Source organism: Xylocopa sonorina, chromosome 3 (genome assembly GCF_050948175.1).
Source record: "Xylocopa sonorina isolate GNS202 chromosome 3, iyXylSono1_principal, whole genome shotgun sequence".
Taxonomy (NCBI): Eukaryota; Metazoa; Arthropoda; class Insecta; order Hymenoptera; family Apidae; genus Xylocopa; species Xylocopa sonorina.
Window position 1 is genome coordinate 3,934,632 of NC_135195.1, and position 15,981 is coordinate 3,950,612.

Below are 15,981 nucleotides of genomic sequence, written 5' to 3' on the forward strand. Positions count from 1 at the left end.
TCGATATTTTTTAATGCTTAAGTACTGTAGACAGAAGCATATAAAATTTTAAACTGTATGGCAAGTAATGTAAACGCGCGCGTACAGTGGATCTTATTGCATAATTTCGTAGCATCAAGTTTTTCCAAGAATATATTCATAGAATCGGTATCGTCTTCTTTATTCTTCGCTACAAAAGGGAGAAAAGAATTTTTCGTCGAAAGGAATTGAACATTTTCAAATGCTGCAGGTGAAATTAAAGGGATAACTCCTATAGTATTACCCATATATAACAGTTTCGAAAGTGTTATTCATTTTTACTGACACAAATACTTCGTCTTTACATTTCTTTCATCGTTTGTTGATTTATTTTATTTCACTCTTATATGAACGGATCCGTGAGTAAAATATGGAAAATGAATTTCCAACTCGATGTAGCGGATGCCGAAGAAACTTGTAACAGAGTTAATATAACATCCTGTACAGGCACGGTGGAAGATTATAATAGGCCAACATCCATGACATATCCTACTTATAGTGCTAATCATGGTCACGTTTAAACCACATACAAGCGTCAAATGACCAATTATGCCCTGATATTGTACACAGACATTAGCACGGTAGTAGTGTAATTAATCACGGAACACATTTGATGGTAACGCGTCATTAGGACAACTCTACGGACAGCCGCGAGAATATACGTTACTTGAACATTTGCAAACATTGTTTTGTGTATCGTTCAATTGATAACAGCCCTGTAACATAACGGGAATTACAGTTACTACCGTGGATGATAAATTGCGATTTTCTTTAGCGTCATTTCAACATTCCTTTCCTTATTGAGATATTAATATTTAATTTTTATGTATGTTTTATGGTAACGCAAAATTCATGCATCTATATATTTTTGTAGCTTTGTAAATTCATATTTTTCAAAGAAATTTATGTAGTACAGATATTTTTATATGACCCCATTTTATGAATTAATTTAATCTATAGGCATATCTTTCATCCAGAAATAAGGTCAATTTAAATAAAAGCATAATCTATCAAAAATTGTAATTATATAATATCCTGTGAAATCCGATTATTAATAATCTCTTCAGTCCGTAATCAAAGACCTTTTTAAACAGAAATAATATTAAAAATTATTAATATGGAACTAATTCATTTGGACGCTTTTAAACGATGCATTTTTAATATATGATAAGTAAAACGATGTATTCCTAGTTCCGATGAATAAATTGTAACACATAAAATATTGCCAATTTTCATTACGTGCTATGACTCTTTAATTTGTTCGCTTGTTAAAAAGAGTGTTCCTTGCATGTACAACTCTTTGTAACTGAAAATTTTGAATGCTTATCAAAACAAAGATTGAAGGCAAAATAAGTTTTAAAAAAATATGAACATATACAGGTATTGAAAAGGATATTCGTACACTGGCATCGCTATTCAGGAATGAAAAGATACCATGTTATGCTCTTAGCGTGGGTGGATTATTTGAAGCTTATGTGCTGGTTCGCAGTCCGTGTTTTAGCCGACAGCTTCCCAATAAAAAACTTGTTTGATCAACTGAGCAAGATTACGGAAATATTTCTTCAAAAAGGACGTTGCATTCAGTCAACGAGTTCAAGATTATATCTCCCTGATGCTAGTCTATGAAAGCTTGGAATCTCTATTCACACACTTGCTATATTTTTACGTTTTAATCGTTCATTTGCTGTTATTCAACACGTAATTCAAGATCGTCAGCACCAAATATAATTACTGCCCACTTAAGTAATTTTTAGATATTCTCCGCTTCTCAAGTATTGAATACTTGCCCCTATTAACTGAGAAAAATTCGCAGCTGAACAAAGTACAATTTAATCTATCATAGCGATTGTCTACTCGTTGAATCTTACGAAAACCAAACGAACACGTTCCATCTGAATCGCGTAAATTTCAAGGGTGATAACCCGTATCGAGGCGAGGACCATTCTCAAGTGTTGAATACTTTCCCCCATTAACTGAGAAAAATACACTGCTCAATAAAGTACAATTTAATTTGTCATAGCGGTTGTCTAATCCTTGAATCTTACGAAAACTAAACGAACACGTTCCATCTGAATCACGTAAATTTCAAGGGTGATAACTCGTATCGAGACGAGAACCATTCTCAAGTGTTGAATACTTTCCCCCATTAACTGAGAAAAATACACTGCTCAACAAAGTACAATTTAATTTGTCATAGCGGTTGTCTAATCCTTGAATCTTACGAAAACCAAACGAACACGTTCCATCTGAACCGCGTAAATTTCGAGGATGATAACCCGTATCGAGGCGAGAACCATCTAGCAAGCTATAAGTACTCTCTGGTGCCCTGAAAGTTGCAGTTCCTGAAACGACTGATCATCCTGGTGTTCCATCTGACCTCGCTATCCCTGGCCGTGTATCTGAGGCCATCGAACGCGGACGCGATGCTTCTGAAGTGGCCCGAGGAGATCACGGAGATCGGGCGCACGATCGCCGAGTGCGTCACCGTGATAGGCGTGCTGGGCTACATTCTGCTGCAGCTAGGCGGCGAGGTCATCAACATCGGTCTTCCGTCGTTCCTGAAACAGTTGGTAAGCCATCGTAGAGATCTTGTCCCGCGGCCGCATTCATCCGTCGAGCCACGTGAAAGTTACGATCGCGGAACGCCCCTGTTGTTCCGCGCAGCTATGCAGGTAGCGGCCGTACCGACGGGGCCAATTTCGAGTCTCCTCGAATCGGCTATCGGGGGTCGAGCAAGCTGTCAGTGAACCGTGAACGAGTCACTAGGCGGAAGAAAGGAGGTATTTCGTCGTGAACACGCGGCCCGCTTCTGGATACCAGCGATTGTTTTTGTTTCCCTTCGATTCGACTGGCTGGAACACGCTTGGCCCGTTCGCTTCTTTGTTTTTCGCTGCCTCGTGGTAATCGTATGCAGTGACCGATTTTTGTCTCTTTTTTCAAGCTCGAGTTCGGCTACACGGGCCGAAGCGGGAGGAGGTGAACGCGTAGCGAAGTTTATAAAATAGAAATCGCTGAATCGTGAAGTAGCTTTTTCTGCTTCTGATTATTAGTTCCACGCGTTCTACGTGTCTTGTTTGGTATCGATAAATAAGTCACGCGGAAGAAATATCGGAGAATTCTCTGGCAGATATGCAATCCTTTGCGAATGATGATTCATCGTGTGATATATCGGTTCCATATGTAGCATTGATTCGAAAATATATTAAAAGCTATGGATTAGAAAAAAAGGGGAAATGTTACGTTCGTCTCTGATTTGTAATTGTGAAAGTTTTGATAAATTGTTTAAGTATGAACATTTTTAGACAATGGCCAATAGTTCTAGCCACAGTGATTGAATGAATAATTGTGATTAGTCAGAAAATTCCAATTACAGAATTCTAGCTGGTCACTGGTTGATATACGGCCACATATCTTGTTAAAGGTTCCTTTTTCCTTTCCCCAACATTCCATGGTGTATTATACCCTTACACAGCTCTTTTGTGCCACCTGTTACCCGAACCAACTACTTAATGCAACAGTTTTGAAATAACGACCATTCAAGACGTTCAACCGGTTCCAAATCTGACCATAATTAACGTTTTGAAACGAAAACGAACACAGCTGCTCGTTCGCGTCGCTCGAGCCTGGAACACAAGAAACGCGCGCCCGTTTACCTGCGAAGTGTACCCGTTCGCGAATTAATTTCCCGCTAAAGACCTGAATTAGTGGTAAATCGAGCCACTCATAGAGTATTCTCGTAAGAGGGAATACGTAATTCGTAATTAGCCTGGCTCGTTCAATAGCGTGGATGTCGTGTGCGCGATATAATTAGGACAACGTGATATACGCGCCCCGTATCGCAAGTTATTAATCGCGATCCCTTATCAATGTACCCGAGGAATCCTGGTGAAACAATTGATTTTCCCTCCAAGAACCCCGATCCTCCGATAGAGGCCCGTAATCTACGATCGAATTCGATTCGACGACCCTGATTAACCAAACCACACGAGCGTCATTCAATAACCGGAAGAGAATTCCAAAGTGTAACGTTCTACGCTTTTTAAATAATTAACCGAGACCTCGATCGCCAACGCAGACCAATTACACGTCAATTACTCCGGTGCACGTAGCCTCCACTTTTTTGTCCAGCAATGAAAAGCGCTTTCGAAATGTAGCTTGAAAGAGCAGCTTCCTGTTGAAAGATTTGTAGCGTCTGAGAGTGCTAAAAGTCCGTTGAAATTTACTGCGGTATACTTAAGCAGCGGTCGGAGGTCGTCTGAATCGTGTAAAGTACAAGACGGTATCTTCCCCTCAACAACAGGGGAATATACTCGCGACACAGAGCGGAATATTTCGTTCAATTTACAATCACGCGACGCGTAAATAAATTTCGACGAGAAAGTTGGTTAACCGAGTATTTCTAGAAAGAATTGAAACGCGGCTGGCCGAATTCGCCTCCCTTTGCGATGCAAATAGTGACAATAAATACTGATAATATTACAGCCGCGCGCGTTCCCACCGCGTATGCAACAGCGAAAGAAGGGGTTGCGCTCGACGTTGAATGTAGACCGTTTGGTTGGCGACGCACCCCCGTTGCCACGTACCGAAATTCCATGGCGTGTATCGATTCCTCTGCGGGAGCCCGTAAGCTGGGCAAGAATATGCGCTAGCTTTGACGTTTCACCTGCACATTTACCTTGCAGAGCCACGAGCCCGCAAAGCTCATATTCCTGATCAGCAACCTGCTCATACTCGCGTGCATACCGTGCCGTCTGGCTGGTAACAGGCACGCGGAAGACGCCATACTCGTCGTCGCTGTCCCTGGCTCCTGGTTTCTCCTCATGTTCTTCGCTGGGTGAGTGATAACCTCTCTTCTTCATTATTAACGGTGAATTCGCGACGGTTTTTCGCGATTGGTTCACGCTGCCGCTTCTCGACCGTTTCGCAGTCGAGGAATTCTCTCGTCAAGAATTATAGAGTAAACTCTTCGAATTTTCAATTGGATGGAATTAGGGATGAAGGGAGAATTTTTTGGTATTTTAATTCGATAGAGTTGATATTGAGGCGAGAGTTTTTTAAGTATTGTAATTCGATAGAATTGACGATGACGCGAGAATTTGTCGAGTACTTTAATTTGATAGAATTGACGATGAAGTGAGAATTTTTAAACATTGTAATTCGATAGAATTGACGATGGAGTGAATTTCTAGATGTTTTTTAAGTGTTTTAATTCAAAATATAGTATTAATTTGATATATCATCGTCGTTATGCGAAAAAGGGGTTGCTGAGGGGCTGGAAAGTTTTTCGACGTCATATTAAATATAATATTGCATCAAAGGCTCATTCGTTAAGCGAAGAACCATCGCTAGAAACTTAAGCAACAGTATTTCTATTAAACTAGAACCGTGCGATTTCGATCTGAAACTGGCGATGTTGGCCTCGAAAACAGATTTAAAACAAATCGATTCTCCGCATCAATCTTAAACAGTGACGTTTTCAGTTGTTAATGGTCGCGAGTAAATGCTAAGCAAGAAACGTCCTTTCATGCAAAGGAGCAGTTTGTTTATCTCAGCAATTATATAATGGTCGTGTTCTTTGGGAATTCCGTGGTAATTATTTAACGCTATTCTCGTTCTATATTTAAGCGCAAGGTAACCACGCACCGAAAGTTACATTGAATTGTTTCTTACAATTATAGTGTTATTTTCTCACGGAAACGATATATTATGCGTATATTTCTGTCCAGCTGAAGATACAGCAGGAAATTGCATAAGAAGCTTACTTTGCTTAACTGATGAACTGCCTGATGCATTACTGATGGATTATTTGCTTTAAATTCTCTCCTCCGCGCGTGAATGTTAATTACATTAGCAACAAGTGACACAATGATCGCGTCGAACACAATCGTCTAAAATAATCTCGCTTCGACCATCGTTTCGATTTTTAATTTATATCTCGTTCTCTTCACTTTTACGTGTTTTAATCCCTCCAAATTTATTTTAATACGAAACGAAGTGGACAAATTCAGATGGCCCTCTGGATTTATGCTTGGAAAATTCCGTTTCAAACTGTTACACTTCCTTTCAGTTCAACGATCGTGCACGTCAGTTCCATTAAAAGTCAGATAAAATAATTGTACGCATACGTTATAAAATTGACCTTCCGTAGTCTCGTGTATTACGCGTATAAATAGTCACACGTTCCTTATTTGCATATTACCTAAAACTCATTACGTCGCTGCGACTAAACTTGTAAACTGCTGAATTAATGTCGAACGCATTAAAACGAAAGTGTTGCGTGGCTAACCGATGGCCCTGGATACACATCAGAAGTAAAGTACCTGTTTCTAAACAAGACGGGACAAAATTGTTTGCGAATTAAATAAAGAGGACAGATAACACCCTTACATCTAACTTACTTTACCTTCGCGTAATTAATTATTTTACTTTCATACGCGTGACGACCGTCGAAAGGTTCGCGAAGCTCGACCAACGATGAAACCTAAATTTTTCATCGTTCAGCTATTATACAGGAGCAACGTATTTATTGTAACAATGAATTATTTAAATATCTACCGTGACCAGCCGGTTGCTGGAGAATGATTACGAATGCATCATTCGTCTAGAGCGGCTTTGCATCGCGCTTGGTTAACGGAATGTGAATTATTAGCGAGGTCAGTTTTCGTTAATAATATGAATAGAAATTAACGGCGCGTTGAATGGGAGTTTTGTTGTTGAAACTCAGCGTCGATAGCTTGCAGAATTATGACCGAATTATTCATGAGGAATGATAAAAAAAAAAAAGAGCGCACGATAAGTGTTACGCGCTCCAGTCATGCAACATAGATTATGTTTATTATTCAAAATGTCCGCGACGATGTCCCGTTAATTCCAGGATTTTCCATCGCGCCTCTAATCAGAGACACGTGAAAGTTACACATTTTCTTTGTCGATGAATAACCGATCGGTATCGGGGCTGGTATTTCATTTAGATTCGGACGGTTGGCAGAGAATTCGAATAATTGGGTTTCTACGTACAGTAACTATAAATTTCTGCCCATTTGTACAATGGTATGCAGAGGTTATAATTAAGCGCATAAATTTAATCAATATAATACATATTGAGGAGAAGACAGTATATAGAACAATTAATTCCGTTGTCAATGGCCACGCACGCGTTTTGTTAACAATGGGACTTTATTGAATTAATATTTTAAATTAAGCATTTTGCTAGTAGCTGAAAATCAAATTACTCGATTATTCGCTGGCAACGCGCGGTATTGTTCCGTACAATTTTTTATGGCATATTCGTATCGACAGCGACACAGATATTTACAATATATCGCAGAAAAAAATATGCCAACAATTGAGCCTCAGCGAGTATCAATGAAAAAGTACTTCGATTCAAATGATAACTAGACCGATCTAAACCTCGCGATACTTTGAAAAGACACCCCAAACTTAGCTAGATTACGTAACATACGAAATAGTACCGAAAACAATTTTCATTGTTCCACCCTTCGATGTAAATCAAGGAAGGTTCAAGGACTTGCCAGAAGATAAACGAAACGACGAAAGACACCACGATCAGACGACGATAATTAGCCGAAACGGAAGCCAGGTGCGATCGCGCGAACGATTTTTCATCGACCGAACAACCACCACCCCCAGCGAGTGGCGCGGGCAGAAGAAAGGCATTTATAATCGGTCGGATGATGGCGCCTCCAGATTTCAAACCTCTTTTCACGTGATTTACGACGAGATAATGCCGGCTATTTCGCATTACCATACACACGCCTCTCTTGGCAATCGTTTTTCCCCGACGCCCGCGTCCTTTTCGCGGCCACTTTCCTGCAGGTATTACTGCAGAACTTTCATCCTCCCCCTCTGCCCCTTTCTCACCCTCTCGTGGCTCTACCCTTTCTATAACTCCACCCCTTTCTTTGGGCTGGCCCAAACGACTACCACGACGACGACGACGACGACGACTACGACTACGACTACGACGACGACTTCTTTTCTATCTTCTTCGCCGCAGAGATCCAAGGCGACTCGTCGAAGAACGCTCTTTGACTCGCGCGGATTCACCGGCACTTTGACGACCGTCGGCAGCCATCGGTGGGTACCACCGGCACTCGAGAAAGAGCGTAACACGGGCACGTTGCGACGCGAGAGTGCATCTCGTTTTCTGACCTCGTATCTTTCAGCCAGCGATGTCGAGAATTACGGATAAATATCGGGCTGCCGCTCTGGATCCAAGGATTTCGCTCGGATCGAGGTGAAGGGTTTCGAAAGGCTCGATGCGGCTCTCATTTTTTCCCCAGTCAATTTCTCGCCGCTCTCTGGAATCAGGCTGAGGAGGAAATAGAGGCGGAGGATCGGTCTTTGCGACGCACCATTTTTAGATAGTCGAACGTCCACGTGTTACAATTCGTCGACAGATCGTTACACTGTTGTTACGATTTATATTCACCGCGATTGCAAATGAAATTTGATTCGCAAACGAATGATTCTGAAAAATTACGTTCGACGTTTTGCAAATAAAATTCGTCCTTTCGCAAATCGAATTCGCTGTTCTGTAAATGAAATTCATTTGTCGAAAATCAAATGGAAGCTATGGGGAGAGGTTCGTTTCGCGACTGTGTCTACGTCGATTTTAACATTACTTTGCGTATATTATTTATGAAGTTCCCTGCGGAATCGTGAGACTGTGCTTAACGACAAGTGAAATTCTTCTATCACCCGTTTCATCGCGTTTAATAAAAAGGGGATGAAACGTGTCGTTTTAATGAAACGATACGGACGGCAGAACGAGGCGACTCGCCCCGTTGGAAACGTATTTCCCGTATTGGAAGACATTATTACGTAAAAGCGTCTTGCATTCCGGCGAGTAATTATTGTCCATCAGGACGCCCTTTTGTCTCCGGCTTGCCGTTTAAGTACACGTATAGAGGGCGTAATTCCTCAAAGGCTTCTGAACGCCCGCTACCAGATTTCTTGTCCTCCATAACTGCTGCCGTTGACTTGGCAATAAGCCACCGTTGCGCCTGAGATTAATTTCCCACGAAATTTAACTGCAGATCGATGCAGTCTCCCCCGCCGTCTCGACGCCCTTAAACGCTTTATTCCTACCTTTTCCATTACTCGGGGACATTTTTTTTTCGCGTCGCTCTCGCCTCTCCCTCGTTGTCCACGATTCTTCGTTACCCCTGATTTTTCGAGCACCCCGTTTTTTCAACCCTGCGATCATACATAATTACACCCGTTATTATTGTTATTCTTCTATCGATTTGTCGAAATCTGATACAGTTTACGGGGTGGTTTCTGTGAACAGTGAAAAATTTCCAAGCGATTATAGCAGACTAAATTATAGTTGGTAGAAGTATTAAATATTGCGTCCTGTAAAATTATAATATTTTGCTGTTACATATTCGGATAATTAGTATCTGGAAAATATTCCACGTGTTGATTAAGATTTTTTAAGAACAGAACGTAAATATTAAATCCTCTCTTGTCTCCTTTCTTTGACATTTTACATAAACGCAAGAACTTGTTCGCGTGTAATTACCTCGAGGCTAAAAAACGCTCGTTTCAGATACGTGCGCGAGATTTTAAATTATCGGTAATATCGCGACGCCGTAATTGAAACCTGATAACAGTTTCGCGGAGGAAATGAAAAATCGCGTGGATCCGCCAAGTCGAAAAGCAACGAGCTCTGCAGCGGAAGAAAAAGATGAAAAGGAAACGAAATTGGTAATCGCATTTTGCGATTGCACAATCGTAGATAGAGGCAATAAATGACAATTAATTACACCGAAAACAATAGAGAAATGATTCATCGTTCCCTTTGAAGAGCATAGTCGACAGAATTATTTCCACAATGGATTATAAAGTCTGGTTATCCAATTGCGTCTAGTCCGAAGCTTTGACGTCTAACGTTCGAATCAGACATTTTCAACCCCGTTAAGACACCACTATAAACGGCTACTTGGGGGGTGAAAAATCTTGTTCCCGATGCTTCCTTAATGTCTAATTGACACGACTTCTTTTTGACTTATATTTGACATAATTTGACATTTGATATTATTTGACGTAATTGACAATCTTCTAGAATATTAAAGTTAATTTTTCTTCAAAAGTTAACCCTTTGCGTTCGACACTTTCGGTCTGGTGGCGTTGCAATTCGAGACGATCTCAAGCAAAAATGAATTTATATACAAATTAAAACACGAAAGTGTTATATTTTAATATATTATCTGCGTTCACATTTTGAAAAAGATAATTATCAGAGTTTGAGTACTGCAGTTGCGTTTGGTGTGATGTTTTATATAAACACTTACCAAGACATTCTGAATCTTGTGGGTCCATTGGTGCTACTTCCGGATCCACTGTTTAGTACTCTAATTTTTCTATTCTCACACCCGATACTACATCACTATCATGGATAGATACGTTTCTGATGGATTCAAAATCAAACTCACTTTAAAACTTAAACGAGTGTACGCAAAAACGAGTGTACTAACGCTAGACACATCGTATTCAGGACTACAGTCGCAGAGGACTTTTATCTTAATCCCAATTTTACGTCACAATGTCACTTTCCAACCACAGACATAAACAGCAATACTTCGTTTCTATCAACTGGAGATAACGAAATTCAGCATAAACAGAGACTGTCACCTCTCGCTCGAGTTTCCATGCGAATCATCGTGGCGAGTGAGAGTCGCCATTCGAACGCAAAAGGTTAATGTAGACCATTAAAAATCGACGAATGCAACAATCATGATATTTTCTGCGATCAAAGCACCAAGAAAGAAACTAAACATTAGCATTAAACGAGAAATTCCGTCGTTTTCACTTCAAATTCGAGTCTATTCTCATCTTCGAACTACCCTTATTCCCCGTCTATCATCTCGAGACCATCATCGCGAGACGGATAACGATTAACGAAGATTTCTCGTAGCTCTAGCTAACGAATACTTCAGATTCGTCGAAGGGGGCCCAGCCCAGTGCCCAGGCTCTCTAATTATAGGTACACGAAGCGAACATAATCGTGGCTCATCTCGAGATGCTAACCCGCATAGTTTAGATTCGCGAGCCTAACGAGGTATAATCCTCGATACGGCGTGGCACGAGAGTCAGCGGGCGAAGGATGGGGCGGAGTTGAGCCAAGTATGAATCGAACGTCTACCATCCAAGAACCTAATTCAGATTTGTAGGCTATAGTTGCCATTGGCATAAGCTCTGTCCGGTTATTGCTGAAACTAAACCGATTCCCAGGGCCCGTGAGCTCCCTTGGTTGCCTGCTCTGGCGCAAAATTGATGATCGAGGTCGAGCCGCCGGGTCACCGCCCGAGCGACGCCTCGAATCGAGGGATGCATTTATGCGAGGCCCCGCGATTCTTCCAGCCGCGACTTTAATCCGCACGGTTGTCGAGGAGAAGCGACGCTCCGCGTCGATATAACATTTCGTTCGCAATTTTTCCTCGCTCGATTTAAGTCGGCTCTTTTTCCAGCCAATTTGCGTCGCTCGCTCGACTCGGCTGGGAGGCATCGGCCGCGTCGATGCAACCGGTTAATTATCGCGCGTACCACTGGAAGATGAAAACTTCGCGAGAGTTTCAAAGAGCGTTTCTACAAGATTTATAGAGATTCTTATTCGAAAATGTGATTGCGAGTGAGAGTTCACGTAAGATTAAGGAGAGATTGTAGATTTTGTTGATTTTATTGTCAGTTATTAATTGGGGTAGCTGAAAAACGGAAGGCAACGAGAATCCTCGAGGTCTGTAGAAAGCGAGGCAGTCGAGTGTCTAGTAGAAACTGACGGGCAAAGATACATTTAATACTGTTAACTTTAACGATTTCATCTACGCGTAATATCTACATTGACGTGAACGTTAAACAGAGACCAGGAATGCTAAAATTGCACTCACAATCGCAGGGATGGCGCAGCATGGTTTCCGTAGAATTTGCGTCACGTTCCAGAGGCACTAAGCGTATCAAATGCTTAGAAAGCCTCAGGAATTATCTACCAATACCAGACACCCCAGGAGAACGAGAGATGAGTAAATAGATAGGTAGAGACGAGGGAGAGAACGAAAGAGGGTGAGATTCGAGAGTATTAGGGTGGAGCTCCACGATGTTCGTCTAAAAATTCAATTTCTATTCCTGATATCTCTTCATTCAATAACGCAGATAATTATCACAATATTTTACTTTCAGAAGTAATTACCATAGATACGAACGCGCAACGCGATGTTCGATTAAAAATTATTCGTCGATACGAGAAGCTGTAAAATTAGAAGAATGTGTCGCGGGGTGATCCAAAATGTCGTCGTGGATTAATATTAAACTTCGATCTCGCCTATCTCGAACGCTCGTCCGCGTCTCGAATCGCGAGAGCGTTGCTTAACGGAAATAAAAAAACCTGGCGCAACCCTCGCGGGCATTTAATAATAAAGCAGCGCGGCCAATCAAACCGCGGAGACGGCCGGGCATAAATCCGGCGCGTCGAATAACTTTCTAAATAATACAAATGGCGCGTGCAATAACGAGACAGCGCGGGCGGCGCGCGGCGAGGAATAAATCGCGGGCCACCGAGGGTGGAACATAAAACAAGAGACGGCGAGTCGGCCCTGTCGATGTAAATTCTCCGAAAACATCGTCCTTCAAAATGTCGCGCGGCCACGGGAAACCGGCGAATAATTGTCATCGTACCGCGTACCCGTGAATTTTACGGAATCATTCTCCGTTTGTTCGAGCTCGATTACGCGCCCCCGCGAAACCACCCCCGCGCGCGGTGTCCTCTTCTCTCTCACCCACGGTCTCGTGGCAGAGGGAACGTCGCTCGCGATTCAAACTGGGGCGGACGGCAAACAAAATGCAAGGAGAAGAAAATAAGAGGAGGAGGGACGGAAAAAAATACAAACAGACGGGGAAGGAAATAGGATAAAAAGGAAACACGATGAAATAAAACGTATTTTACGTCGAGTCATGCAGCCCCAGCTACTGGTTCGCGAGACGAGCGTTTCGTTTCCCTTTACCAGAAACGAGCGCGCGGTCCACCCGTTCTTCCTGGCTGGCCGTTTTTCTTTCTTTCTTTTCTGTGTTTTTTTTTCTTTTTTTTCTCTCGCTTATAATCAGCCCTCTTGCTCCGCCGTTTTTCCGTACGTGCACACACTACCGATCGGCTCGGGACCGTTCATTAATCGCCTTAGAGCGAGCCCGTTTTATGGAAATTCGATGGCCCTGATGCGATCTTTGTTATTAGGAAGTTTGCTTTCCAAACTATCGGATTTTGTAAGTTGTAACGCGCGAAACGTTTTTGCTAGAGCTCGAATGATTACAGTTTCGTGTTCTAATTAATATTTGTCAGTCAACTATGCGACGCATTCGTTGGAGGATCACGATGTCTTTCATATTGTTCAGTCTCGACGAAATTTATTTTCTACATTGTTCAAAGTATTTGCAATTTCCGTGATGGATGCACCGAAAATTGTGAAATTTAATATCCGGAAGATATCCCCTTAACCTTTTCGCAGTGTAATTTCTACGCGAACCAGTAAATTTAATGCGTTAAATTTTGCTCTATCCCCCTCCACGAGGTAATTAATAAAATTTGTTACGCGTGAAAAACTGAGATTGCGTATTCTTCGTATTTAGCGTCGTAAATTAGAACAAAAATGTCGACTGTAAAAAGGGACGTATTCTGAGCCATTTTTTTGTTCACACTGCTCGTCATTTTGTCGCACTGTTATACGTTTAGAAGGATTTATTTGCACGAACACGGTTGATTATCACAGTGCGTCTCTACTGTTTGCTCTAAAGTAGATTACAAATTGAAATAAGTACTTTTTCATTCCCGTTTCACGTTTTTAATACCTCATCGTGTGTTATGCACTGCACCCTTCTTTACTATCTCGAATATTCGGGCGTTTTTTTGATATCCAGCCAAAATTTGGTTAATTATTGTCTAATCGCGTGATTTTGCCGAATTTAACGGCTAAACGTGAAGTCCTTTAGATTTAATATCACCACAACAATAAAAATTGAACAATATTATCGAATGAATCATAGAAATCGATAATTAGATAAAAAGAAACGAGTTATGATATTTGAAAAATATATATATGAAAATTCTTCAAGACGCTATACTTAGACATAATTAAAATGACCAAGGTTCAGAGTGTTAAAGTAGAATCTTATGAATTAATCTACTGGCCTGTATTAAATGAATATGATTCAAGAACCGCTGTCTGAGATTCTATATTTTGTCCATTTCCTTTTATTTCTGTCGTGAACCATTTACTGTGGTACTTATATTTTCCTATAACCTTTTCATTTAATACTATGTACTCACTGGCTTTCCACTTTTCTTCTAGCGTTCATAACACAGCTATGGTAAAAGTTTATCTAATCGCATTTTCATTTATCAACGAAGTTGAAAATGCAAGAAACTATGGAATATGAATTATACGAACATTTCCATATTATAGAATACAATTTAATTCTACTTTTAAAATTCATAACGATTTGATAAACCTTTATACGATTAAAATTCGTATTTCGAAGACTTTTCTCTGTGACAAATCATTTAAACAACGCAAAGAATGGTAAACAAATTTTTTTGGCCAGAGAAAAACTCCGTAAAATACAAATCGTACGTACAAGAGGTTGCTCTACATTAAAAGGAGAAAATCGAAATTGCGGGATGACATTTCTCACGCGAAGCTTCATTTCCGCGAGAAATCGATCGAATCGTCCGAATAAATAAATCGAATCCCCAGAAAGCATCGATCTACTCGGAAATGAAGTTTCGCGGGGGGAAAAAATATCGCCCCGCGTTTTTGATTTCTCATCGGTCGCATAATATATATCGCGCGCTTTGTAACAACCCCGTGTGCGCGTCTGCCATTTAGCAAACACGCGTGATCGATTAGCTAAACGTATCTTGGAACGAAACGCGGAGCAGAATACGCAACATTTAACATCAAATTCAAGATTGATATCGCAACTTTGATCGAACATTATTCAGAATTCAGCAAGTGTTCCAACACTTTCGAGCCGCGCGGAGGAAGAGGGGGTTGCTGGGGGCACGCGTGATATATATGTACGCGCGTCGTATATCACGAGAAGTTCTATAAATTATTACAGAAACGCAGAACAACTTTCCACGCAATCGAAAATCCGGGAACCACCCCGCTTGCCAATAATTCTCACCCCCTCTGGCGGTCTCCGTTTTATTATTTTTTCCATCGCGACCGTTCCACCGTCCCTCGAACTTAACCGCGGCAGGAAAAACGGAAGATTTATGACTACCGGTAACCCTTGACGAGATAAGGTCACCCGATCGATTAACGGAAGCGAGAAGGGACCGAGCTGTCGTTCCGGCTAATGGCACCCCCGATCGATGTCTTCCACTTTGTCATCTCTCCGTCGACTTTCTACGATTCCATCCCTCACCCGTTTAATCTAATTCTTCCAATCAACGCGTGTACCGAACTGGGTTGAATAGACGGGATAGATCGCCGGCCGGGACAACCTGTAACTTTCTCCAATCAGTTTATAAGCGTTCGGTATGAGGCGCAACTTCTCCGACCCCGTTCAACGCGTTAAACTCGTTTACAAATGAATGAACCGTAGACGCGTGGAGATCGGAAGTTCGCCTAACGCTGGTTACGGTTTAATCGCCGGCATCGAATTAGGAATAAAACGAGACGCGAATGGATAGTGAAATGTCTCGTGTCGAATACTGCATTTATGGTTTTGTGGGATGATAAAAAATGTCAGCAGAATTGATATTTACGTGTGTGACGCGTTGAGGCGATCAGGGCGCCTCTTCTTCAACGAATCATCGATATTTGATTTTTCTGAAATATTGCTGTGTTTTATTTTATTCTTACTGCAAAATTTAATGTAAATTCTCAGATCCATTTTTTAAGGAAGTAGATGATCGCTGATCGAACCAAAACACGTGTAATCTGT

General features: G+C 41.4%; 2 protein-coding genes across 2 annotated transcripts in view; one reads left to right on the top strand and one right to left on the bottom strand.

Annotated features, from left to right (window-relative positions):
• The window catches only part of LOC143422531 (leucine-rich repeat, immunoglobulin-like domain and transmembrane domain-containing protein 2), a 238,939-nt gene that overhangs the window by 50,848 nt on the left and 172,110 nt on the right, over nucleotides 1-15,981 (bottom strand). The gene's annotated exons all lie outside the window — the stretch shown is intronic.
• Nucleotides 1-15,981, top strand: part of Iav (transient receptor potential cation channel subfamily V iav) — a 54,237-nt gene that overhangs the window by 12,853 nt on the left and 25,403 nt on the right. Inside the window, exons 4-5 of the mRNA XM_076893231.1 lie at nucleotides 2,352-2,588; nucleotides 4,701-4,852. Coding sequence (XP_076749346.1) covers nucleotides 2,352-2,588; nucleotides 4,701-4,852 — 389 coding nt within the window. The remainder of the gene's footprint in view (nucleotides 1-2,351; nucleotides 2,589-4,700; nucleotides 4,853-15,981) is intronic.